The 26,504-nt window shown below is 36.2% G+C and overlaps 2 protein-coding genes across 2 annotated transcripts; both read left to right on the forward strand.

Moving 5' to 3' along the window:
- The first annotated feature begins 6 nt into the window (after window positions 1-6).
- On the forward strand, window positions 7-3,530 carry LOC140152553 (cdc42 homolog). The gene is made up of 2 exons (XM_072174940.1): window positions 7-384; window positions 2,274-3,530. Exons 1-2 carry the CDS (start codon window positions 240-242, stop codon window positions 2,795-2,797), a joined length of 669 nt encoding a protein of 222 aa, XP_072031041.1. The 5' UTR covers window positions 7-239; the 3' UTR covers window positions 2,798-3,530.
- A 531-nt stretch (window positions 3,531-4,061) lies between these two features.
- Window positions 4,062-25,069, forward strand: LOC140152555 (uncharacterized). Its single transcript, XM_072174941.1, is given in 15 exon segments — window positions 4,062-4,457; window positions 7,495-7,622; window positions 8,733-8,824; window positions 12,090-12,294; window positions 12,686-12,853; window positions 13,252-13,335; window positions 13,669-13,803; window positions 16,624-16,831; window positions 17,203-17,936; window positions 17,938-18,100; window positions 20,781-21,025; window positions 21,850-21,996; window positions 22,821-22,979; window positions 24,028-24,318; window positions 24,320-25,069. Coding segments are annotated over 15 exon segments (3,027 nt in total). The 5' UTR covers window positions 4,062-4,363; the 3' UTR covers window positions 24,494-25,069.
- The last annotated feature ends 1,435 nt before the right edge of the window (window positions 25,070-26,504 follow it).

Consider the following 26,504-nt stretch of genomic DNA (forward strand, 5'->3'; position numbering starts at 1 on the left):
AAATGACATCATCGTGTAAAATAAGCGCTGATCTTCGACACACCACGCCCACTCGCATTGATTACAATGACAGCCAAAAAAGTTTTCGGTATAAAAGCAAATGCTCTTGTGACGAAATTTTCAGACCTGTAAGAAGTATTTAAATGAAAAGATGGCCCAAATAATAATATAAAGAACAAAGTCCGAGGTGCAGAAAGCATAATTTTACAGTAAAACAGCTTTAGAGCAAAGCGGAAACAATGAACTTCCGAGGCATAAACCCAGTAACCTGTAAACTTGTAGTAGTTGGAGATGGAGCAGTGGGCAAAACCAGTTTATTATTTAGCTATGCAACAGATCGGTTTTTAACAGATCATATTCCAACAGTATTCGATACATATTCCGGTAAGAAAAGACTTATTTACGTTACCAACTAATCCAAATAGGCTAGTCTAAATCAAATTAAAATCATTATAACCGTTCGAAATATCTTTGCAATTTGCATGTTCTCTCCCCAGTCTTCATGTGCAAAATGCTTAAAATCCATGGAAGTTTGTGGGTGGAGCCCATAATTCTTGTTATCAACGTATCCAAATTAATGATCGTTCTAAAAAATGTAACATTTGATCATTATCAAACTATTATAAAACTGATAGTCATAAATTGCAGTTCAAATGAATAGTTGATACATCCATAAAATTTGTTATTATGTTTACCCACTAAATCTCAAAAATTACAATTTGATATTTCTCACAAATACAATCGTATTCGTTACCCACGAATCCAGCTTTAAAAATATGCTTAGCGCATATTTGTTATGGGCAGTGCCTGTTTGGGGACGTTATGGTTTAATCTGATGGTACCCACGAATCCCAAAGATTGATCCAAAAATTATTGCCCAAGAATGCATAGAAATATGTATATTGTTAATTTTAAATATCATATATTTAAGCCATGGGCATATTCTGGGTTTTACAATACTTACAGTTTATACACCTAATTGAGCTAAGACTCATAATTTTACGTTAGGACGGCTAGCTAACTTTGTGGTTACCCACCAATAGCTACCAATCTATACGAAAATAACCCATAAATGATTTGCTATTTTAATGATAATTTATACACCAAGATAAATGCGTTACCCTCGAATATGTTACGGTACTTAACCCACGAATCCCCACTCAAACATGTTAAATATATTTGGACAATGTTTTAGATCATTATCAAGCACGGTTTGATGGATATTGCTTTATATGAACTGATTATATAATTATACTGATGTAAAGTTTTTGTTTTGCATATTGAATATGGTCAATTTCCATTGCCATAATGATCAACCATTAGGTTTCAGGTAGCTTGTTATTTTTGTAATCTGATAAAAAAATTATTGCGTGCGAGTAGAGCCAACATTATAGATATGATAGGGAAAACTTAATCTCAATCGTATTGGGAATTCCTTAATTTCATTATAATGTCACCCCATGAAACCATTCAACATATGACATTATCCTGCTTCTCTGAGGTAAAGACTCTTATATACCCTTCATTTATAAAGTACTTTTCCCAAACTTTTGAACAAATTCAGATATGTGTTTGTTTTTGTTTAAGATAGTTTTATTAAATAAATAGCAAATGTAGAAAGAGTCGGAACAGCTGACACAATCTTGCCTATAAAAAATAAATCTGGCTATTCATTCATTAATGCATTAATCTGCATGAGATATTCATTATTACCCCAAATTGCTTTGAACAAATGAGAAGCTATATTCAATTTTGTGTTCAAATTCTTCATCCATATTATGGTCTATCGGAGCATTGAAACTTGTGTATTAGTAACATAATTTTCAAAGGATATCACGTATCAGCGTGAATTCGTGGGTAACATGCATGAACGTATCTAAAACTTCGTTGATTCAAAATTTAAAAAATCTATCTTTCAATCCAATGGATCTTAAAGAGTCAAGAGTTAAAACAGGTTCATGTAACCATAGATCCAATTGAGGGACTGTGGCAATTTTGTCGCGTTTTCGATGGAATCGACTGAATTTTCATAATTTTCATCATTCATTAAATTTTATTTTGTCTGTGTCTTGTATCTTTTCTTATAAAGGACTATATTATATTGTTATCCGCGCAGTAGAAGTTGAACGGCCTATTAACAATGATCTCATTTCATAATGTGCATTTTATAACATCATGAATATGAACCGCGATGACTATACTTCATTTAATACGTAATTCTTCATCATTGTTTATTTTTAATGCGGTTCTCCCTTTTCTTGTCCTTTTTGTAGTGAATGTGACAGTTGGTTTGGACACAGTATTGCTATACTTATTCGACACCGCAGGACAGGAAGACTATGACCGTTTGCGTCCTTTATCATATCCCGGTACCGATATGTTTTTGGTCTGCTTCTCTGTCACCTCTCCTGACTCATTTGAAAACGTCCGTGAATTGTGGGTACCAGAATTACGTCAGTACTGCCCCAATGCACCATTTCTTCTAGTCGGTACTCAATCCGATCTTCGCAATGACCGACACCGTCTGGAAGCTCTGCGGTCCAACAAAAAGAAACCTGTGACATTGGAAGAAGGAAGAAGATTGGCAAGAAAAGTTGGTGCTTACGGTTATGTGGAGTGTTCAGCACTCACCAGAGAAGGGGTCAAAAGCGTATTTGATGAAGCGGTTATTCAGTTTCTGGAAAGGAAGAACAGAAGATCATCTAATGGTTCAAATCACGGTGGATTCTGGCGCAAAGGCAAGATTGGCAGAACTTTGACAAACTTCATGAACTTCTTCAGGTCTTCCAGTCGATAAATGAAAAAAAAAAAACTTGGATCGAACATGATCATGATGATATTAACCGATATATTTTTCTATACTATTTTCACCCAAATCATCACCACCAACAGACCCTGCAATAAAACATCATCTCCGGGACATCATCATCGCCAATTATGCTGGAACACATGCAATGGAAGTATAAGATTAGGGGTGCAGGGCCTGAAGGCCAAGTAGGCCTGGACGCATGGGCCACATGATCTAGAAACCATTTAAAATTGACATCTCACGGTGTTGTGTGATGTCAGTGGCTTTGACATTAAAGATATACATTTTTTTCTTCAAAAAGATCAAAAAAATGTAGGTCTTTTGGGGGGAAAATGTGTAGGGCCTATCTTATAATACGAAAGGTCAAAAATTTCAAATGACCGTCGGCTTTTCCTCAGCTATTATTAAGTAGGCCTACATATCATTAGATTTATAAATTTTATTTCGAGGAATGTTAAATATGAAAAATAAAAAATATATAAATTTTTAATAATTTGTCATAAAATGTGTATTATCATGATTATATCGCTAATTTCAAAAAGTCCAAATTATTTGATATAAGAAGGACATTCTTCGTATTCAGAATGCAATTCGATATGTCTGATGTGCTCTCATGGCCCACAAAAAAAAAGTGCAATCGTTGTTTTCCGATCCCTTGAAAATGGTAAATTTTTTAAAACTTATTATAAAATGTAAAATAAACCAGTAATGAGAGTTTTAAAGGTCTTTCACTGGCTCACTTCATGTGTCGGATCATTCCTTAAGATTCAGTAGAGGCATGTGCCCCCCCCATGGTGCCCCTGAGTATGACGCTACACCACTGTTGGCCTATGTGATGTCAAAAAAAAAGGATATTTCCGGCCGGGGGAGCCTAGCATATTGGCTTAGGAAGATGTTCAACATTTGGGGGGGGTACAAAGTTGTGGGCCACACCGGGGTGCGCGAGGGATTCCCCTCACAGTCAGAACATTTTGCAAAATATAGGTCACAAAGACCCATTTTCCCTCTATTTTATCCAAAAAAATTAACTTCACCTGGGATTACGGGGGGGGGGCGCTGAAAGGTATTCCAGGCACCAAAATTATTGAGGGGCTGAGCCACTCAAGCCCCTGGCCCCCCTCCGGCTCAATCCTAAGCCTATGCCGGCGGCATACCCGCATGGTCATTTGTCAGTACCCCCACCCCTTGGACTCCATTGTCCAGCCGGGGGTGCAGCAAAACTCCTTGAAATTCTTGCAGAGTGCGGAGAGTGCCCTTTTAGAAAAGTTAAACATCGCCATCAGTTTGTTTTACGTATTTTGCCCAGCTCTACAATACAATTTATTTGGTATCGAAATGCCCATGAATGAACTTTTGGACGTGTGGATTTGGGATTTCCCCTCTTTTTATTTTCGTGTCTGATCAGTGACTCAATGTACTTCCGTGTTCTTGGGAAGGACGGTGATGGAATCTGTATCATTCACTTGAAAATTATGATAGGTATGCGGTAGTCAGATCAAAACTGACGAAGAAGAAGAATCTGCAGGACAGTGTATTATTAAAAATTAAATAGACATGACTCTTTGCGGACAGAAGTTGCAAGAGCTACCGGGAAATGACCGGTGTGTAGACTGCCAAGACTGCGACTGTGAACGATGTGGATTCCCAGGTAAATCACAGCTGAGTTAGCCTACGCATTGGGTATACTAGTCTATACTATTTATATATTAAACTTGAAGTTATACATTTATGTGACTCGTTTCCACAAAACCCAGAATATGTCAAAAAAGTGTGTGATTGTGTTTTTAAAATAAATATTTATATACTTGGGCCAGTCACGCGGGGGACGGGGGCAGTCAATATTAATTTGTCAAACAAGATAGGGCCTACTTGATTGAAAGACTAAGAACTTTAAAGGCTGGGTCATCAGGGGTCCATTTCACTAAACTTTTAACCCTTCATAACTCAAGTAACCATTCACAAAATTATCATGTGACCCAATAACTTTACGTAGGGTGCCTGTACTGCCTGAAATCCCTATTACTTCATAATATGAAGGGTAACATTCATAAGTAAGTTTAGTGAAATGGAAAACGATTTTGAGACTTACGAAGCTTCGTTAAATACAAGTTTAGTGAAATGGACCCCTGGTCCACAAGATGGTTGCTTGAGTTACATGACACCTCTGTTGTGAATGGCAGCTTGATGAACTGAGAATAGGGGTAGTATAAACAGTCCCACTCCTGCCACCAACCTTGTTCACTTGATGGTTTTTGCCTCAATTTTGCCAATGTATGATTGATATGCCAAAATCCATCAAGACTGCCTTTGAATCTCCAATAAGACATGGGATTTTGGAAGATCCAGGTGCTTCCACTGGATTGACTCATTTTCCAGTGGCAGTGATTTATGTAGTCCTATCACATTAGCCATTTATGGATGAAACTTATCTCTGCATTTTAAGATTGGGTATAGAGGCTGATTCTGCATCAATTGGTTCAATTTTTTTTTTTTTTTTGCATTAAGGTGGTACTTATACACCCCTGGCCAATTTTGTGCCTATTTTTGCATTTTTCTAAAAAATTATAGCGCATTGGTGACAGGTAAGATATGTATATTAATATAGGGGCAAAGACTACAACTACTGCACTGAAAATTCAGCAACTCAAGGCAAGTACTGGTAGTTATTGATTTATTGATCAAATATTGGTTTTCCCTCATTTTTGACTGTAACTCCACAACAGTTGTCTGTGCTGAAATAAAATTTCCAGTGCAGTAGTTGATAGTCCTTGCCCCTATAATATACCTTACTTGTCACCAATGCGCTATAATTTTTGAGAAAAATACAAAAATAGGCCCAAACACCCCTGACAAATGTTGTGCCTATTTTTGCATTTTTCTTAAAAATTATAGTGCATTGGTGACAAGTAAGATATGTATATTATAGGGGCAAGGACTACAACTACTGCACTGAAAATTCAGCAACTCAAGGCAATTAGTTATTGGATTTATTGATCAAATATTGGTTTTCCCTCATTTTTGACTGTAACTCCACAACTGTTGTCGGTGGTGAAATAACATTTCCAGTGCAGTAGTTGTAGTCCTTGCCCCTATAATATATATATTACTTGTCACCAATGCGCTATAATTTTTGAGAAAAATGCAAAAATAAGCACAAAATTGACCAGGGTGTAGTACCCCCTTAAGACTATGGAACCTGTGGGATGTACCAAAATGTTAATGGAATTATTGTGGCTATCTTTCTTATTTGGTTCTTTATTCATTATTGATGCCTTTTTCTTTTCTTTTTTTAAAATTTCTTCTGTAACCTGAGACACTTAATCAGTTGAAAACACAATTAATCATGAATCTGTTCTTCCTTGAAGCCCAGGGTCCAGACCTTTCAAGGATGCTCATTTTGCTACATACTGTTGAATAGCAAGAGGATTTCATTACCATTCACAGAAACTGTAAATTGATCAATTTCATTTTCATTTTTCACCTTCATCAGGAACAATGACCCTATTATTAGCTATGGTTGGTTGGTTGGTTGGTTGGTTGGTTGATGTAAATCCCTCCTGTGAATTTATAGGAGCACCAGATTTCAACAAAAAGAAATCTGTAAAAGTCATAATTGAGTGCAGAAGTCATAGTTGAGTGTAAAAGTCATAGTTGAAGATGATAAAAGTCATAAATGAGCACCATAAATGAGTCATAATCCCGGGGTCATAATATGTTCACCGTCTTCTGGTAGTTCTGTGAATTTAAGGAGGAAACCTTACTCTGCACTACAGTGATGTAAGAATCTACTATTTTTGCAATAAATAGAGCACTCAGTACTGGGTTAGTAAATAGTAATGATGTGAAGGAAGCAGCTTTAAATGAGACCAATAATTCATTGCCACATGTGATAAAGTAAAATCTATAAACTTATTGACTGCTACTCATACTAAATGATTGGGAAATAAGCTGTAAACATTTAGATATGACACCAAATTTGGTTTTGCATCATGATGTGAAGTTAGCTTTTGGACAATATGCCATGATTTGCAGTTCTTGGATTACACTCATTGATATTGCTGTGATAGTTTTTAGCTCATCCTAAAATGTGTCAGAAATATTATCAATTGTGAAAAAAATAGGAGAATGTCCCTTTAATGACATTTTCCAGCTAAATTCTATGTTCCTTTTAAAATGATATTTTATATGCAAATTATGATCAATGTTGTGTTCGGAATATTGTGTTTTAGAATTTAAAAATGTACTTTTAAAAGATTTAAATATATGCAGTTGTCTCACCAAAAGTGCAGGATTTTTAATGTAATTAATGTTTGATTCTATAAAGGATCCCAATGAAAATAAGCCCTTTTTAGTGCTTTCTTGGGCTATCCTTACCTTGGCATTGTATGTTCTTTTATGGTGTGTGGTGTATTTTATTGCAATTTTTATATATGTATTATGTTCTGGCGTATTGTAATTTGTATATTGTGTTGAATTTGCCAAATAAAATCTATCTATCCATCTTAGCTAAACACTTAGAGGGTGCACTTCCTGAATAACATCAGGTAAACCTTATCAAATGTACAATTTGTTAATAATTCAACAAAAAATCTGAACTAAAGTTCAGAAAATGGTACATAGGGGCGCAAGATGAAATGAAAAAAACAATTTTAAATTATTTTTGGTATGTTACACACTTGTTACAGATCCTGTATGGGCCTCAGAGGAACTAGGCATTGTAGTGTGTGAAGATTGTATGTCAATACACCAATCTCTAACTAAAGCAACTTTCAAATCAGTGCTATGCCAAGATTGGGATGAAGGAAGTTTAAATGTAAGTAACGGTAACTGCATGTGAATTCTACCTTAGAAAATAAGATTGATCTGAAATTAATTAATGGCTTTGATGCTCACCCCTTTCATGCTTTAGGGGCTGTGCAATAATTATGAGCCTGGGGAGGGCATAATTGGGAGGGGGTAAGATTAATTGGATCAGCTAAAAGGGGGCGCAATTTTTGGCAAGCTGGGGGGGGCAAGCAAGTTTTGGCATGATTCATTTGGTCCCTTTTGAATAAAATGCTCAAAAAAGACATAACAGTACAGAAACATATGCTTTTTATAATATATACAAATTTTCCTGCTTGCTATGCTCAACAATATTTAGTTAGGCCATTCAAGGTTTGCAAATTGGGATCCCAAAGATATGGCATGTGCAAAGGAAGGGGGAGAGGGCAAAGATTTTTTGACAGTCAAGAGTGGGGGGAAAGTGATGTTTGGCAGACCGAGAGGGGCTCATTATTAATTACACAGCCACTTATTATCACTCACTATGGTTACGGGTCGATAGTATGAAGGCCCATTAGTCCAAAAAAGTCGCTCTATATCACTCCCTCACCACCGTGTCCCTCCCTTCCTTCCTCTTCCCCTCCCTCCTTCCCTCCAATCCACCGACCAACCCATGCACCCTCCTACCACCCAAACAACCTGCCCACAGATGACGATTAACTCTGACCCACCCACCAATCTATCACCTTATGCCCACTCATCCACCATCCACTGGCTTGCATCCTTCCAGGAGCATCCTTAGGGAACAAACCAAAAGTTTGACGATGTCTTAATGTCCTTTCATTAGGGGAGTGGTCAGAATGTCTTTAGTATGTTTGTTAAAAACTATAGTAGAAATATTGGTCAAAATTGATACTTTAGATTAGAATTTTCAATATTTCACACATATGTTTCAGGGAGGGAGGGAGGGAGGGCAGGGACAGCCTCCTAACAAAAGGACATTTGTTTATAGGACGTCATCAAACTTTGGTTTGTTCTCTTACTCAGCTTGCTCATGGATGCATTAGATATTTTCTTGTCTGGTAAATGTACCACACATATGTGTTCAATTTTTTATTTTGTTTTAAAATTAGTCTTTATCTTAATCTTTAAATTGTAGAAATTATTAGCTACAAATAACAATGAAGCCAGAGAACGATATGAAAAGAATCTACCAAAAGCCTACAGGAAACCTACCAGGTGTTTTGATAGGTAAGTTGCATACAGAGATTTATTATTCAAATGTATGATTTGTGACCTGATTTGGAAAAAATATAAATCATATCAAATTTGTAGAGCTTAAAATTTAAATAATTTCAATAGTTTGGATTGCTTAAATTATCACTTATTAATAATATTGCTCTCTTACATTACAAATGGTCATGTGACCTTTCAATATTGGCATTTGGATCATACTCTATTTAACCTTTATTTGAGATTCATTGTGGAAATAAATGTATGCCTGTACTATGGGCTCTACTCAATCGAATGGGTCTACCAACCTTGCGAAGTGGCTCAGTTTTATCAAATAATATATATTGGACATGGTGACCATTGAATCTTCGAGCTACTGGACTGCAGAGACTATAAACTTTGTTCACCCCATTTTCAGAATAGCACCACTTGTGATTTATCAGTCCACGCAGCAGGCGACTGGAGGAATACATTAAAAATCTGAATAAAAACCCAGAATCTTTCTCAATGCAATCTTGGCAGGTGATTAGATTCAATTTCAAGCCTGGCTACATTTAATACATGGCACACATTTATTTTTTTGCCCAATTTTTGCCAAAATTTGCCCAATTTGTTTGGTTTTCAATATTGATTTTTCACAGTATTCACAATATAAAAACACTGCAGATCAGACAGATTCAAGAGACATTATTTGGTGATATGAAATCTGCAGATGCTAAGTGTGTTTTGTATATTTTTCAGCCAGGGACATACATTAATTAGTTTTGGGTCACTTTTTTCGGTTCAGCTAGTAGCATTGAAAAAATACTGAATCCATAGTGTGAACTGAACCACTTCTATCCAACCATACAAGAGTTGAATAGAACTGTCTAGTTTCTGTTAGGATTCTAGACAATAGTGTCAATCTGTGCATTTACAATGGTATTTTTTTAGTTAAATATAAAGGGTGAGTCCAAAATGACAAATATTAATATCAAGGTGACTAGGTCTATACAACTATATTCAAATTAGCAAATTATTCAAACAATGGGTGTCTCAAAAAATGTGGCAGGACGGGTCAAGTTTAATTAAATTCCAAATTGTTACTTTTTAAAATACCTATTATTACAAATATTACATAAAATTTGTTTGTTACCCAGGATTTGTACCTTTTGCTGTAAGCTTTTGATATTGCCTGTAATAAGACTAAAACAAATTTCCCAATTTTTCGCAAAACAAAAATATCGGCGCTAAGAGCATCTTTCCATTTTTCGCATCTTTTTTTCAGTGCTTTGTTGGGAGAATTATCATTTTACATTATCATTTCATATTAAAGTGAATTTATATTTCAATATCGGATAAAGAGTGTAACTTTATAAAATATTGTGGGCAAGACTTTAGAATAGGATACTTTATACTCTGTTCTGTAACAATGCACCTTTCTCAAAATAAGCAGGAGTATGACACGTGTGGCATACGTAGCAGATTTTCAAGCTAATTTTGGTGGTAAAAAAGAGCGTTTGCCTAATCAGTGCTGTAAATAAGGCATGTTAGGCCTCAAGGCACTGCATGCAGGACCTGTTGATATACTGCAATGATCACTTATCATGTTATCTTTGTTAATTGCTATAAATACCCAGGCAGGCTGCAAACTTTAGACACTATATAACATATAACATTTGTACATGAACTTGTTCAACTTTGATATTTTATTTTAAATTTATTTCCTGATCATGTAATTGTGCAGTGTACGTATTGTACTTTTTAAAGATACTTTTGATACTTGTACTTTTAATAAAGAATAGCCATCAAAATATTATTTGTAAGTTTATGGTCCATAAATTATGAATGGCGTAACAATGTGTGTATTTGTTGACCTGGTGAGGGGAGGTTTCTCTGTTTGATGGTATATGGGCATATGTGCCACCGTTTAGGGGTAGATTTGCATGTATTTTGGAATAGTGATGCCCCATTAAATTTGTCAGTGGTCCTCGTAAATAACGCGCAGGGACCCGGGAGGGGGAGGTGTAGAGGCAGAGCTGGGGGGGACAAAATCTAACATATCTATCTGTTATATTGGATTAGATATCAAGATAAATGACACTTTACAAATGCCTATTTCTATTTCTAATTAGCAGTTTAATTGTGGGCTGCAATAATGGACTATCTGACTGTAGAGGGAAGCCCCCTCCCCCTACCTGTCTGTTTAAAAAACTACTGCAATGTGATTAGCACGGGTCTTACACAAGTGCCTCTGAGATTCATGAAGTAGGTCCATTGCACAATTTCTCCAAGAAAATTTGATCCAATTTTATGCCTGAGACCCAGATTTTTGGTCAAATTGACACAATTTCATGAAAAGTTTTTAAAAAATTTGCAAACAAAATGTGAAATTTGGGTTTGCTGAAATTTGGTTATTTTTTCAAAATTAATTTCCAATTAGCAATTCCAACTATTAGAATTGGGGTGTGTAAATTATTTGGTAAAGCAGGATGATACTTTTTTATCAAAAACAATTAGTGCTGTATTATTCTAGAATCGGGAGTATGAACGTTTAAAAAGCAAAATGATAGGGACAGACCACAACAATCTAGCCAAAAAGTGAGTTTTCTAGTTGACCAGACTAAATTAAACACAATTTGAACCTTTCCAGCCAGATGATTGAGGCTGAGAGTATACATAGTGTTATAATTTATTTATACCTTGCCCCAAAAAAGCCCAGAACATTTTGATAACAAAACGACATGGGGCTTTGCCAGGGGCTTTGCCAGGACTTTTTTCAGAGGGAGGGGGGAGGGCAACTTTAAGGGGGAAAATTGGACAAAAATGGGCTAAAAGACATACAAAATTAGGCAATTTTGACTAAAATTGGAAAACTCCTCAGGCTCCACCAGAATGGCCAATTTGTCCTCAAATTTTATGCACCAGAAAGTTTTTCATGAGTGTGTCCCCTTTCAAAACCTGGATCCACCATGTATGACAAACTATGATATACTGATACTTAGGCATATACTTCCTGATATGATAGGAAATAATGTTTTCGAAAAATTTTTGGTTTTTTTTTGCTGTATATGGGTTAAGTGGGGAGGGGGGCACAAAATGCCAAAATTTTAGGCAAACATTTCAGATTTTAGAAACAAAGTCCCGGTGCTGCTACTGGTTTGCCCCAGGATATTAAACTGGGTGTCCCTTAGTCAATTTGTAGATCTGTGTTTTTTAAGGATAAATATAAAAAAAGAAGGTACGTAATTAAAGGCTCATCCAGAAACAAGTGCAATCATTTTTTATTTTACCTACATTTCAGAACCTTTCGGGAACAATGGATTATTTCCAAATATGTCCGACAAGACTTTGTAGATGGTGGGCCAGAAAGACAACCTAAATATCTGAAAGGACATAAGAAAGGCTACTTGTGGAAGAGAGGGAGGGATGACCGCATCTTTCAGCGGCGTTGGTTTGTGCTGGACACAGAGGGCAGTGGTGCATTGAAGTACTATATTGATTCACATGTAGGTATAGCAACCCTAAATGCTTCTCTTGTTTGAATCTGACAAAACCCAACATCCTGGGTGCATCTATTCATGTATGTGTATGGGTGGAGTGGGGGTGGGGTGGCATGTAGGACACCTCAACCAAACCACCCTGATGAAGTTAGGGTTATAGAGCATCATAATAATGTCCAAAGAAGGACTCAAGAAATTTTACCAAAACACCACAGAACGTACATATGAGGTTTGCCGACAATTTAAATTATCAATTTAAAAATCTGTTTTGGGAAACATTCCTTTACCATCAATGTAGACATTTCATCCGGCACCCACAATGAAATACCCCTACCAAATACTTCAAGTTTTTAATGTTTCTAATGTATTCTCCCCATCATATTTGACTGTGTTGTAGGCAACCCCCAACTCTAAGCGAGGTGAGATCCCTCTGTCTGATCTTGTCATTTCACCAGCTTCAGAAGACAAGATAGGTCATCCTAATGGCTTACAACTCATGTATCCAGAAGCAAACAAAAATGAAACAAATGTCAGGATCATATACATCTATGCAGAAGCACCAAAGGTCAGTTTGTTTGTTTGTTTGTTTGTTTGTTTTTGTATTTTAATACCTTCTTGTTTGTTTTTAATACTTTGATTGCTTACTTGTGTGAATGTTAATTAATTTAATCATGTTAAAGATTGTCTGTTTGTTTGTTTCTTTGTTTGTGAAGTGTGGGGGAAATGAAATATAAAGAAATCAAAACAGAGTCAGATCAGCATATCAACATATCAGAATATATTATTTTACCCACTTACAACCAATCATTTGCACTGAATAATTAATTCATTGTGAATCTGTAGAAAGATATTCTTCCAGATAGAAACCTACTTATGATGCCTTTATCTGTCACCAGTGGCCTTGCCAAGAGGACACCAACAACAAACAAATTATGCATTTCTTAATAATATTATCTTTTACAGGACTTAGTGGAATGGTATCAAGCCATCAGATGCCTCAAGTACATCCACAGCAAGAGAGACAATCCTGATGATGATGACAGGATGGTAGGTGAAACATGGTCTTACTTTATATGTAATTTGTTCCCACAAACCTGCAACATATTAGCAGACCTAATATTGAGATGAAAACCTTGAATAGATATGTACTATAAAGAAATTGTCTGTAGTATCTCACATAATAACCCAGTTTGTCTGAGCTTCTCACCCATTGACAACCTGTTTTTTTGCATCAAACCTCTTACCAAAACACCCAATCTGTATTCTGTATGGTGTAAATCCAAACCTCATTGTTTCACATCAATTCCACCTTCATCCTACTCAAAGTTTGCTGAATATTCTGTTTGATTGATTACAAAATTACTTGTGCATTTATCCTAGATACTGAGGAAACTAAATGCTGAAATTGTCAAGGAAGGTTACCTCATGAAAACGGGAGCTTCTGGCAGAGGACGCATGCTGCAGAGATGGTTTATTTTGGACAATGAAAAGCTCATGTACTTCAAAAAGCAACTGGTAAGAACAAACAAAACTGTTTAATAGATTGGTTTAAAACTACCTTTTTGTCTCGCCTGAATGTTCAGGGAGAGACTTAGTAATCACTATGGTGTGTGTGTGTCCGTGGGGGTGGGGGTGTGTGGGGGTGTGCGTATGGGGGTGTGTGCGTGTTCGGAAAAAGCTTGTGAACGCGTTATCTTGAGAACCGAAAGTGCTATGATGATGAAACTTATAGGGGGTAGCATGACCAGAGGGTGTCAACCTGATTAGATTTTGAGCGCAAAAATATGGTAATTAAGTACCTAATTTGCATAATTTATGCGTAATAAGCAAAATACCTTGTGAACAGATTATCTGGAGATCCGTATGGGGTACAGTGACGTAACTTGGTGGGGAGTAAGCGTGGCCAGATGTTCTCGACGGATTAGATTTTCAGCGCAAAATATGCTAATTAAGTACCTAATTTGCATAATTTATGCGTATTTGATGCGTATCAAGCAAAAAAACCTTGTGAACAGCTTATCTGGAGATCCGTATGGGGTACAGTGACGTAACTTGGTGGGGAGTAAGCGTGGCCAGATGTTCTCGACCTGATTAGATTTTCAGCGCAAAATATGCTAATTAAGTACCTAATTTGCATAATTTATGCGTATTTGATGCGTATCAAGCAAAAAACCCTTGTGAACAGCTTATCTGGAGATCCGTATGGGGTACAGTGGCGTAACTTGGTGAGGAGTAAGCGGGGCCAGAGGTTCTCGACCTGATTAGATTTTGAGCGTAAAATATGGTAATTAAGTACCTAATTTGCATAATATATGCGTAATAAGCAAAATACCTTGTGAACAGATTATCTGGAGATCCGTATGGGGTACAGTGACGTAACTTGGTGGGGAGTTGCGTGGCCAGAGGTACTCGACCTGATTAGATTTTCATGAGGTCAAAGGTCACATACAAGGTCAAAGGTCAACTGAGGTCACCAAATCTTTTAATAATTAATTTTCAACTGTGCATCACATATCCCAATAACAGCTTGATCGGTCATGTAATGAAGGAAATATGATGACTTTAAGATAGTAGCTTTCTTTGTAAAGTATAGCAAAGTAGCACTTTCAATGAGTGATAACTCGTAAAGGAAGCATCTTTCTGTTTTGATTTATTTGATGAAATAGTTCTTTGGTATTGCCAAATTTGATTTTTCAGCGCAACATACTTTTTCCAATTTCGTGAGGTCAAAGGTCACATACAAGGTCAAAGGTCAACTGAGGTCACCAAATCTTTTAATAATTAATTTTCAACTGTGCATCACATATCCCAATAACAGCTTGATCGGTCATGTAATTAAGGAAATATGACGACTTTAAGATAGTCGCTTTCCATGTAAAGTATAGCTAAGTAGCACTTTCAATGAGTGATAACTCGTAAAGGAAGCATCTTTCTGTTTTGATTTATTACTTTGATGAAATAGTTCTTTGGTTTTGCCAAATTTTTGGAAGGTCATTACGGGGTCATCCGAGGTCACTCAGGGATCATCTGAGGTCAAGTTATTAAAAACTTGTATGGGCATGAAACTTGGTGGGTACAGTCATCATTTAAAGCCAAATTTTGGAAGGTCATTTTGGGGTCACCAGGGGTCATCTGAGGTCAAATTAGTAAAACTGTCGTATGGACATGAAACTTGGTGGGTACAGTCAACATTTGAAGCCAAATTTTGGAAGGTCATTTTGGGGTCACCAGGGTCATCTGAGGTCAAATTAGTAAAACTGTCATATGGACATGAAACTTGGTGGGTACAGTCAACATTTCAAGCCAAATTTTTGGAAGGTCATTTCGGGGTCATCTGAGGTCAAATTAGTAAAAACTGTTGGATGGACATGGAACGTGGTGGGTACAGTCAACATTTAAAGCCAAATATTTGGAAGGTAATTTCGGAGTCACCAGGGGTCATCTGAGGACAAATTAGTAAAAACTCGTATGGGCATGAAACTTGATGGGTACAGTCAACATTTAAAGCCAAATTTTTGGAAGGTCATTTCGAGGCCACCAGGGGCCATCTGAGGTCAAATTAGTAAAAACTGTCGTATGGGCATGAAACTTAGCACGAGGGGTACAGTCAACATTTAGAGCCAACATTTTAGAAGGTCATTTCAGGGCCACCAGGGTCATCTGAGGTCATATTAGTAAAAACTGTTGCATGGGCATGAAACTTGGTGGGTACAGTTACCATCGGCCAGATAATCGTGCCCAGCCGATAACCGCCAAATTCATTTACCTCTCTACCAACAGTTATCGCAAAAGCAGGCGGTCACAAAAGCAGGCGAGACTCGTGGTTCGAGAACCGCCTTGTTCTAGAAGATATTTGAAATCTTGCAACAAATGACCCATAGATTGTCATCTACATGTATGAGCATAAGTCAATCAAATACTTCTTTGAAGGTAGTTTCCAAACACTGTGCTTATCAGTAACCATTAAAGCTTGAATCCCATGTTGAAATCCATCATAAACTTTCTAATGTGACACAATCTTCTCCATGGGGGCCGGGCCAAAGGAGGCATTTATGAAAATTGAGTTTCTTCCTTACTCAAAACACCATAGAAGTCTGGCATACTTGGTTTTTCTAGTGCTGAAGTTTTGTGATGTGTATTTTATTATGTATTTTTTAATATTATTTTAATCCATATTTTTGCCTTTATCTCGATTTCAAATTTGCTGCCTTTAGCCCACCCACATTGTGTCACAAATGCTCTGTACTTGTAACTTTATGATAAGTTACTGTTAACCCCTATATAGCATTTTGTATTCATGAATGTTAATGATCATTTTTTTCATGTGTGTGTTAGGATGCTAACCCAATCTCATCCATCAAGTTAGGATCACACAAAGAAGGCTTCTCCCTGATCCAGAGTCGGGGCGATGATGGATGGCATTTCTACCTCAAAACACCCAATAGGACATACCACTTGATTGCAGAACAAGATTACCAGAGACAGTCTTGGATTAAAGCCATACATAGAGTATGCTTATATCTGGCTGGGAACAAAGAGGATGGTGTGTACATATTTTAATAAAAAAATAATAAAAAGTAGAAGAAAGTGTGCCTGATCTGTAAAATACTTCTAAATGAACAAGAAAACAAGAGACTTCGAATAAAATAGTGTACACCTAAAGTGTATATCAGATTATCAGAGTTCTATGTGCATTTTGATTTTGGTTTGTGCCATTTTATTTCTTCATTTTTATGTTGTCTTATATGGTCATTTAAAATCTCCTTTCCTAAAAGCGATACCCAGCATCTGGCGTGATCTACTTCTGAGACATTATCTGATGAAGTACTGTACAGAATTGAAAAGAAACAAATAATTATTCAGTTGAGGTTTTTTGTATACAAATTTCTTTGTTTATACCACTATTGTTCACAGAATCTTGTACCATTCGCAGACCAGGAAAGAGTAAATCTCACACACCAGATAGTAGTGTTTCTTCAAATATATACAGTAGTAGCCCAACAGGATCAGGTGAATCTTCCCCTATTGTTAGCTCAATGACTCTTCCTCTACCAGCCATCCCACATGATCCACCTGCCGAGGGTCTAGAACGTAGTCCAACTGTTCCTCCAAGACCATTTCTTAAAGCCAAAGACTCTATTCAAACTCACCAAGATCATTTGCAGAGTAACCCCAACCAACTACGCTTTAAGAATGCACGAAGTCGCAGCCCTCACCATCAACACCGCCACACAGTGTTTATCCCAAAGGAAATCAGCAGCAGTGGTGAAGAGACTGAAGAACAAGAAAAGGATGCTCCAGTAACAGAGGGTGACTATTCAACAGTGGATTCTGTAATAACAGAAAGTGGCTATATAACAATTGAAGATCTGCGTTCGTATCAACAAGCTCAGAAAGATGATAGAGGGCATTCTCCAATCAGTTCAGATGATGATGAAGATGGGCAGATATCTGAAGATGGAAGGCTTGATGATGAAGATACTTACCTTGATTTCATCGGTGAAAAGGTTGTTCTTGTGAACTCGTTTACCAAAATGGGTGGTCTCTCCAAGGAGTTATCTTTGCATGTTCGTATGCCACCGCAGAGTGTCTGTGAGAAAACCACATTGTCTTTTAGCATGATATGGAGTGCTCTTCCTAGTCTACCAGGAGAGCGAAGATTATACCCTTCTCTGTCCAGTGGTCAGCTGTACAAGTTTTCCAAATGCTGTGAATCTGAAGAAGCCTATGAGTATAGAGATTCAGCATTGTGCTGTGCTGAAGGATATCAGTCAGTGTAAACCAAAGTTGTGGTGCATGAGAAATGTTCCAGGTGAGTAGAGGTGCAAGTGTAATCATAATGGGTGTGTGGCATAAGATCATCATTGATAAAAACCAGTGAGAATTCCATCCAACCATGGTGAGATTCTTCACAACAGTATATGAGATTATGGTTAATACACAATAGTTTTGCATTTTTGTCAGATTTTAACTCAATATAATCTGGTCCTCTTTTTTCTATATTTTGTCAGTTTGTTTTGGCCCCTTGACAAAAGTTCTTAAAAAATCAAAACTTAAGTAAATTGCTTTATGAAGGCTTGTGGAAACTGACATGATTATAATAAATTGAGAGAGCGAAAAATTCAGGACTGGGCAGGGATTGAACCCTGTTCACTCGTTAGCAGTTGTGAGCATTCAATTTTTTAATAGTATTAGTAGTGATGTTTCTCATCATATCAGGATACTTTCACAAAATGATCTGGCAATTGGCAACTGATTTTGGTCATGATGAATGCAGAAAAAGGGGCCTATCAACTTAGTCATCTTTATGGCAAACTGGACCGGAGAGCGACATCAGGAAATGACAACAGTCTAGACCAAAACCAGCAGATGCAGTTCAGTTTTAGAAAGCATCCAGATAGGATGTGAAACATCACTATTATAAAAATAGTAAATTTGGATTATTTACTAGAATTGTTTTTAATGATTCTATGAAATTCTGATGAACCTGTTCAAAGATCTGCTATTGTCCATATTTGTCATTAGATATTCATTTGTATTGGCTATTTATAGTAATGTTATGGTCTGTAGGTATGGTGTAATAACTGCACAGTTGACTCCTATTATGGCCACAGCATCAAGCAGTCTAGCCTAAAGACATGAAGAGAACTTGAAACATTTTATAAATAATTTGGTAATTAGTTATACATTTCTTCTTGACACCTAGACTTGGCATTCTCACACTTTAACCGAAATTACCACAACATAATTGGAAAAATCACAATCTTTAATAATTGTAGCAGTCACATATTCTTCCAATTCTAAGTATTTATTATGGTGTTGGTCTTCCTATTCAACATCATATAAAACTCAGTAGTCGGATACTGCCATTAGACCTACGTGTGAATAATTTCCTGCACTCATATCCTCCAAGGGGATTTCCAGTTGACCAATATAGGTTACATATTGTCAGAACTGACCCTAAATTAAACAATTTATCATCGTTTAGTTTTGTTCTTTGTGTCCTGGCCAATGGTTATTGTCTTGTGATTTTTAACAATGAATTAAAGGAGGAACAATTTGCTAAATATTTTTAATTGTTTATTTATGTTTCAATTACATTCTATACATGGCAATTAATATCCAATTATGAGACATACATATATTCAGTAGATGACATGTGAATAGTAAGTACAATAGTCATTGGAAAATATATGAATTTAATTTGTCCAGGTATTTGTGACCGAATATCCAGCATTTTCCATTATTGAGTCATACAAATATTTTGACCAGTTAATATGCCTGATATTATAGGTACAGATATTGTGTAGGAGTAGTGTATATAAAGTGGTATTCTTTGACTTCATAACATGACAATTATTCATAGTTAGCTCCCCTTCAGGTGATTTACTGAAGTGCCCAATGTGCAAACAGGTCATACACGGTTCTTCAAAATGTAGAAATTAAAGAATCAAACATTACAAATTTTCAAAGTAAATGACACCAATATTCACTAATCTATAAACTAGAATACAGAGAATGTGGCTCTGTGAATGGGTATGTTGTGTAATATTGTTGTTAAAGCGAATGTGGTATTCATGTTTGTTTGATTATTTAGATCATTAAATGTAAACAAAATGCATATACAGAATCTTTCCAAGTTTACATTTAGCTTGAATTTATATTTTTAATTGCTATTTCAGTTGATCAAATATTGACATTTAGATTCTCACTTCTGGTTTCTTTCCAATAAAAACATAGTTATGTCATTGAATATAGTTTCAATTGGGCTATTTCAGTTGAATTCCATACACCCCCTATGGAAGACATGTCCTTTATCTTCCACGCAGGGAGTGTGAATTTCAAATGGGGTTACCTGAATGGGTGACTCCATTAAAATCCACACTCCCTGTGTGGGAGATTAAGGTCATGTTTTCCATAGGGGGTGTATGGATTTCAACTGGAATAGCTCACTGCCATGTGTGGTCAACTAAAATAAACATCCCGGTACTGCTTACTGTAAGTGCTATGTGTTTAGTTTGAATTTCATATCTTTTTCCTAGTAATTGATGTACCATAGTTGCATAAAAAAAATTATTAAGGCTCACAATTTTTTTATAATTTTAGAACCAAAACAATATGTTTGCATAAAGCTTAATTTAGCTTAATAAAAAATCCTTATGGATGTGATTTGGATATTTCTCTACAATATCACTTCATTCATATTTTTTTAAACAAACAATTTAAAAGTGTGAAGAAACTTGTTAGGATGTCAAAAATTCCGGGGAAAAAAATGTCTGGAATTTTCAAAGATTGATTTAGTATAGCGAAAACTTTTCTCGAGATTTCCAAGATTAGGGTCGGGCAGGCGAGGGCAAGCAAACAAATAATTTGTGAGGCATAAGTATGATAAATACATGAAAAGTTAAATTAATCTTCTGCAAGAAGGTCCATGAATTATTATGAATTAAAAATGACCAAGAAGCTTTTTTCACTCCCAATGTCAATTACAGGTCAGAGGCAGATGGTAACATGGGAAAAGATTGGAGAAAATGATCCCAACATTTCATGGCATATCAAGGAGCGCTCTGTCATAATCCAAACCAAAGATGTGGGAGTGTTTGCTGTCAAGGTCCGTAAGGATGATGTTGTTGGCAAGACTATTAGATGTGTGACATATACTTCATCAGGGTGTGAGGGAAGCTTAAATGCAAGGGTGTACTTCATCAATGACAATGGGTCTGACGATGCCTTGCAGGTATGTGAGATTCTTATCATCTCTCTTCAAAATAGGAAGTAACTATAGAATGCTGACTGCATGCATAATGTTTTAACCAGTGTTCAAATTGGGTGCACTTTTGCACCTCATTTTGAAAGTTGTGGGGCAACTCTGTGATGGGGCTTATTTCGAACACTGGTTTTAACCCTAATTCTAACACTTAAGCTACACTAACCCCAATCCTAACACTAGCCCTAATCCCTCATCCAGTTGCTGAACAGGCTTTTGATGAGAATATGCATAGAAGTAGAAGTAGCCATACTGCTCCTTCAATTCCCAGTCTCATCCTAACCCTAACACTTATATGTGACTACCTATACTATTCATGTCCTGTAACTTGTGCTTTAAAAACCATACAATTTGTGTTAGAAGGTAAGCAGTGAGTAATTAAAGTAAAATTAACCAAACATAAAATACCAATTGACGTGAACATAACTGAATACTTTGATCTGATGGGATTTAGCAAACTATTCACATTATTCTTGAGCTGTCATTAACTTCACAATATAAACGCTAGCATTTTGAAATTCTGATAGCTTAAAAACAACTTTCATATCGGTGTGATCACAGCATATTGGCGAATAGCACCTAAGTATATCAGCAACATCACTCTCTGTAGACAGAATAAAACAATGCAAAAGTTTGATTGCATATTGCGCTCAGCGAATCGCTTGCAACAGTTCACATGTCAGATAGGGACGGTTTATAGTAAACTGTTATTCGTCTCTCTACAGAATTCATAGCAATATGTTTAATCCAACTTATATTAAATTTATATATTGTATTTTCTAAATATAATTTAGGAGATCAAACAACGTGAGCAGATGTATGAGAGTGAATTGTGTGATATATCCAACAAGTTCTTCTTGGCAAATAAAGAGGATGGTATCATGATGTCTGTTGCTGATCTTCATGGATTACAGAGCTATGTCGGCAGCTCAGATACAGTGGTAGGTATTCTCAGGATCACAGTTATAAGATGGCCGGTCCTATCTGCAATAGCTGCCATGTACACATTTGACTATTTTTTTATTCTATATTGTACACATTGTGTCTAAAATATGACACCTGGCAGCTATTGCATGCAGATAGTGCCATCTTGTACCAATCCCTCATTATGTAAGCGTAGCTTATAAATCTTTGTTATGATTTCTCTAAAACATCCAATTGTATCACACAAGTACCATATGAGGTGGATGAGCAAAATTGAAGTTGTAATTTGTTTTTGACAAATATGCCACACTTGACAACATAAAACATAACAGTTTTAAGTGTCATATGTATATATTTGATGCAGAACTGTTTAACGGAAAACAAAATGTTGATATGCAAAATGTTCCTTCATTTAAGGAAAATGTTGTAGAAAATGTTGCAACACAAACACTTCAATTTTTGTCCCCACTCATCAACAACAGCCTCAATTTAACATGTAATCACCCTTAAGACTGTAATTGAATTCGGTGCTAGCAATCTACAGAGGAGAAAAGTTGATGTTTAGTTTCTGGAAATTGGAGCACCTATGAGAGGTAGGAATTCCCACAAATTGCTAAGTTCAGTGTAAGAGAACTTCACTGCTTTCCCTCATGACACTGGATCATCTCCAAGAATAGGGCAACATTATTGAGACCGACGTGAAATTTTTGTATAGATTATCTGTGATTTCCTTTGCTCAGAAATACTTTCCATGATTTATTCTTCTTGAAACTGTAATAAACATTATTTTATGTCTCAATGTATCTGTACAATTAAATCCCCATTTTCACGTACCTTACAGCAAGTGTCCACAGAAGATCTGTGGGATAAGCATCTTGCAGTACAAAATCTGGAGCTGATGCAGACTGCCTTAGAAGGATATTGTGCACTCAAAGTCTGGCAAGAAAATAATCCTAGAGAAAAACTACCAATTGAACTGATTCTCAAGACGGATAGCAATGTAAGTACATAGAGCTGACAATACATATCGAATTACATCCCATACATATGTAGGCCTATATATTTCTGTCACCTGATTGGTTACAATGCAGTCACATGACATTTTGTTATACCATTTCCTGTTTTCATAGCAAAAACAAACAAAAGTAAACAATCGCAGGGGTGATAGTACCCCTGAACCCACTAATCCACATCAATAGCTCATTAGGATACTGCATGTCGTCAAGCGCTAAAGCACACACTTCATGTTTCCCCATGCTTCTAAAATCTGACCTCTTCCCATATCCCCGTCATGTCCTGTTCGGTTGGCAACCCTTTAATTTAGTAGCCTCGGAGCACTATTGGGTTTTGCCTGGCTTCAGCCAGATGTTATAAATAAATACACATACTTCTTAGTGTTGCTCGGTTGTATTACAATATGAAATATAATATGTATGAGGTGTATGAAATAAATACAAGCAGGTCTTTATTCCTGAGATGGTGAGCACTATTTCCCATTGGTGATCTTAAGACCATGGGTATACTCTTCCCTCTCTACCTAATGGTCTTGTGTAATAGTACACCCGTGGTCTCAAGATCACCTCACGAAACAGTTCTCACCATCTCCCTCATGAGCAGTCTATATTTGTATACTACAGTATTACATTATGTGTGTGATTATGAGTGAGAACATCAGTCACTCTATTAAGGTTCAAAAACGTTTTTCTTTTAGCAGAAAGGGATGGTACACAGTGACATTCATTTAAATTGATAAAGGGCATGAAAATTCCTTGAAGTCAATTCACTAGTATAATTGCCAATTATTTGTGCATTCTTGGTACAAGATATTCATGAGTTTAACTAGTCTACTAAAAAACTCCATTGAGGAATTAAGCATGCAGCCTATCAGAATGAAGTTTATAATCCTTCAATAGAAGGTTTCTGTGCTCAGCTAATTCTGTGCAGTTTTACACAAAGGATAAACCCAGTTGTTGTTTATAATTATATAGGGAATTAAAGGTTAGAATTCATTTGTAATGTTGCGGCCATTTTGCATTAATTTCTTACAGAGTGAGTATTCCTTTATTCCTTGTCAGCCTGCACCACCAGAGTACATAGCTCCAGCGCTGCCAGCAGTAGCTATCGGTGGGCTTTCAGAACCACTTACTAGGTCCCAATCTGAACATACATCAGTGGCAGATAGAAGACGAAGTAGTGGCTTAGACCGTAACAACCCTCATCAACATTCCGTACCAATCATGAGTAGACAGCTGGACGCGTCTGATGAAGAGGAAGACGAGAACGCACTGCCGTATTCACTCAAACGAAAGCTGTTTCTTTTGCTGGATTCGCATCGACCAAAAAGGAAATGATTGGAGGATGCTGGCAACCAAGCTGGGATTAGGAGACAAGATGCTGGAGATTGAGACGAAAGTGAATCCTACTCTAGAGGTTTTGAAATACTTTGAGAATATGAATAAACCTGTTGATGAGCTTGAGGAGCATTTAAGGACCATGAACAGGTGCGATGCATGATGTTGTCAAGAAGTTCATAGATGGACATAATGAGTAGTAAGCTGGCCAAGTTATCATAATATTATGACTCATTCTGCTTGATCCCATCGCATATTTTGATGATCATCATGTATTGAAGCTATTGAATTGAATGTCAACAGTATGAATAATGTATCAAAATGAAACAGAGATTCACAGGGATGTGAATATGAATTACTTTTGATCAGAGCATTGATTTTGATCGGAATTTGATTTTGTGTGGAACATTGATTTAAGATCCACAACTGTTATTTTTACACAGTGTTACATCATCGGATCATAACAGTACGACTAAGGGAACAACCAATTGTTCGATGACTCCTATAAAACAAAGTCCTTTCATTGGGGGTAGGGGCTAAAAAAGTCTGATTACATATGAATACCTGAGTGGAAGAAGGGCCCAACTCCATCAAAACTGTTTTTGAGATATTAAGAAAAACTTGATATTTGGAAAAGTTTTATAGACAGAATGTCTTCATCTTCAGGGGACCTTTAATACATGAACATACAATATTACATACATTCGAAATTATATATGATGTTTCCATGGCAACGGTACAGGTCTTAATACTGAGCTGGAGTTGGGCCCTTCTTCCACTAATATACTTGCAAGTGCCAGTTCCGTAAGCAGATGTGTTATAAATAGCTACAGAAATTAGGTAATTATCCATTAATTGCACAAGTAGAAGCATGTAATATGTTAACAAGAAAGTTTATTGTAGTGAAAAGCAGATTTCATGGATGAACAAAATTCCTCTTTAATCCAATATTTGTGGAAGAAGGGCACAACTCCATGGAGTTGGGCCTTTCTTCCATGAAAACCATGATTAAGTTTACGTGGAAGACTATTTAGAGAGTGAATTTTGGCTCATCTTTCACACACAAGGAAGAACAGTCTGCTGGCAATAAAATGCTGGGTCTAACTCATTTTTGTAAAAACTTGGAGTTGGGCCCTTCTTCCACTCAGGTATTCATATGTAAAAACTAGTTAAAACATTGGTCAAAGTTGATCTTTCGGGTTGGAATTGTCAACATTTCAAACGTATGTTAGTGGGAAAATATAATAAAAGCACTTTCGTTAATAGGACATCATCAAACATTTGGTTTGTTCCCTTATATATAAAAATGAAGTTGAGATTCTCAGGTATCCAAATATGGGTGATGCAAATTTGATTTTTATCAGAACATTGATCTTGATTAAACAGTGTTATACAATTTTGTAAATTTCAAGGTCTGTAAACAGAAGTACATTCAAGTAAGCAAGTAAGAATGTAGTTAACATTTTATGCAGTGCATTTACAATAAAAATAATTGTATATTTATGTCAGTGTAATATCCATCTACTGAAATTTGACATAATTTGGAAAATGATTAAATATTTTATGCCAGGGGACATAGACAAATTTCAGAGCAAATATCCATTATTTTATTAGTAGAAATGGTGTTCACATTAACTCACTAAAATACTATTCATAACAATAGAGAGAGTGGTCCGTACCAGTCCTACTACTACTATCATGATGTACCAGTTAACAGTATGTACATTTTGAAATTTTATCATATTATTCAACTTAATACTACCGTACTGCTGAAATAAGCATAAATTTCTTATTTAATGTACAAAATAATTATATATATTTCATACTTTTAGTACTTTACATAATATATGTATATATTTTGTACTTGTGTAACCAGATGTATTGTTTGTGTATATATCACACATATAGTATGAAGCACTCATGTAATTTATATATGCCATCAGATTATTATATTTCTATCATGGTTTCCTTAAGGTGACCATGGCACCTTTTGGTATTTTTATCTGTTTTATTATTATTAATTGCGTATTATCAAATGTTAGTCTGAGACTGGTAATCAGGTATACTAGTATCAGGTTACAGTTGTATAGTAAAATGTAGCTCAGAGTCAAAAATTTCACTGAGAAAAGTAATAAACTTCAAGCTTATTTTTTAACTATTGTTTTTCCCTTCAA

Source organism: Amphiura filiformis, chromosome 5 (genome assembly GCF_039555335.1).
Source record: "Amphiura filiformis chromosome 5, Afil_fr2py, whole genome shotgun sequence".
NCBI lineage: Eukaryota > Metazoa > Echinodermata > Ophiuroidea > Amphilepidida > Amphiuridae > Amphiura > Amphiura filiformis.

What these genes read in the sequence shown, in the direction of transcription:
- LOC140152553 (XM_072174940.1), top strand. Translation starts at nt 240, where the DNA reads ATGAACTTCCGAGGCATAAACCCAGTAACCTGTAAACTTGTAGTAGTT. An exon ending in AGTATTCGATACATATTCCG is followed by an intron (nt 385 to 2,273) that starts GTAAGAAAAGAC and finishes TCCTTTTTGTAG; the next exon opens with TGAATGTGACAGTTGGTTTG.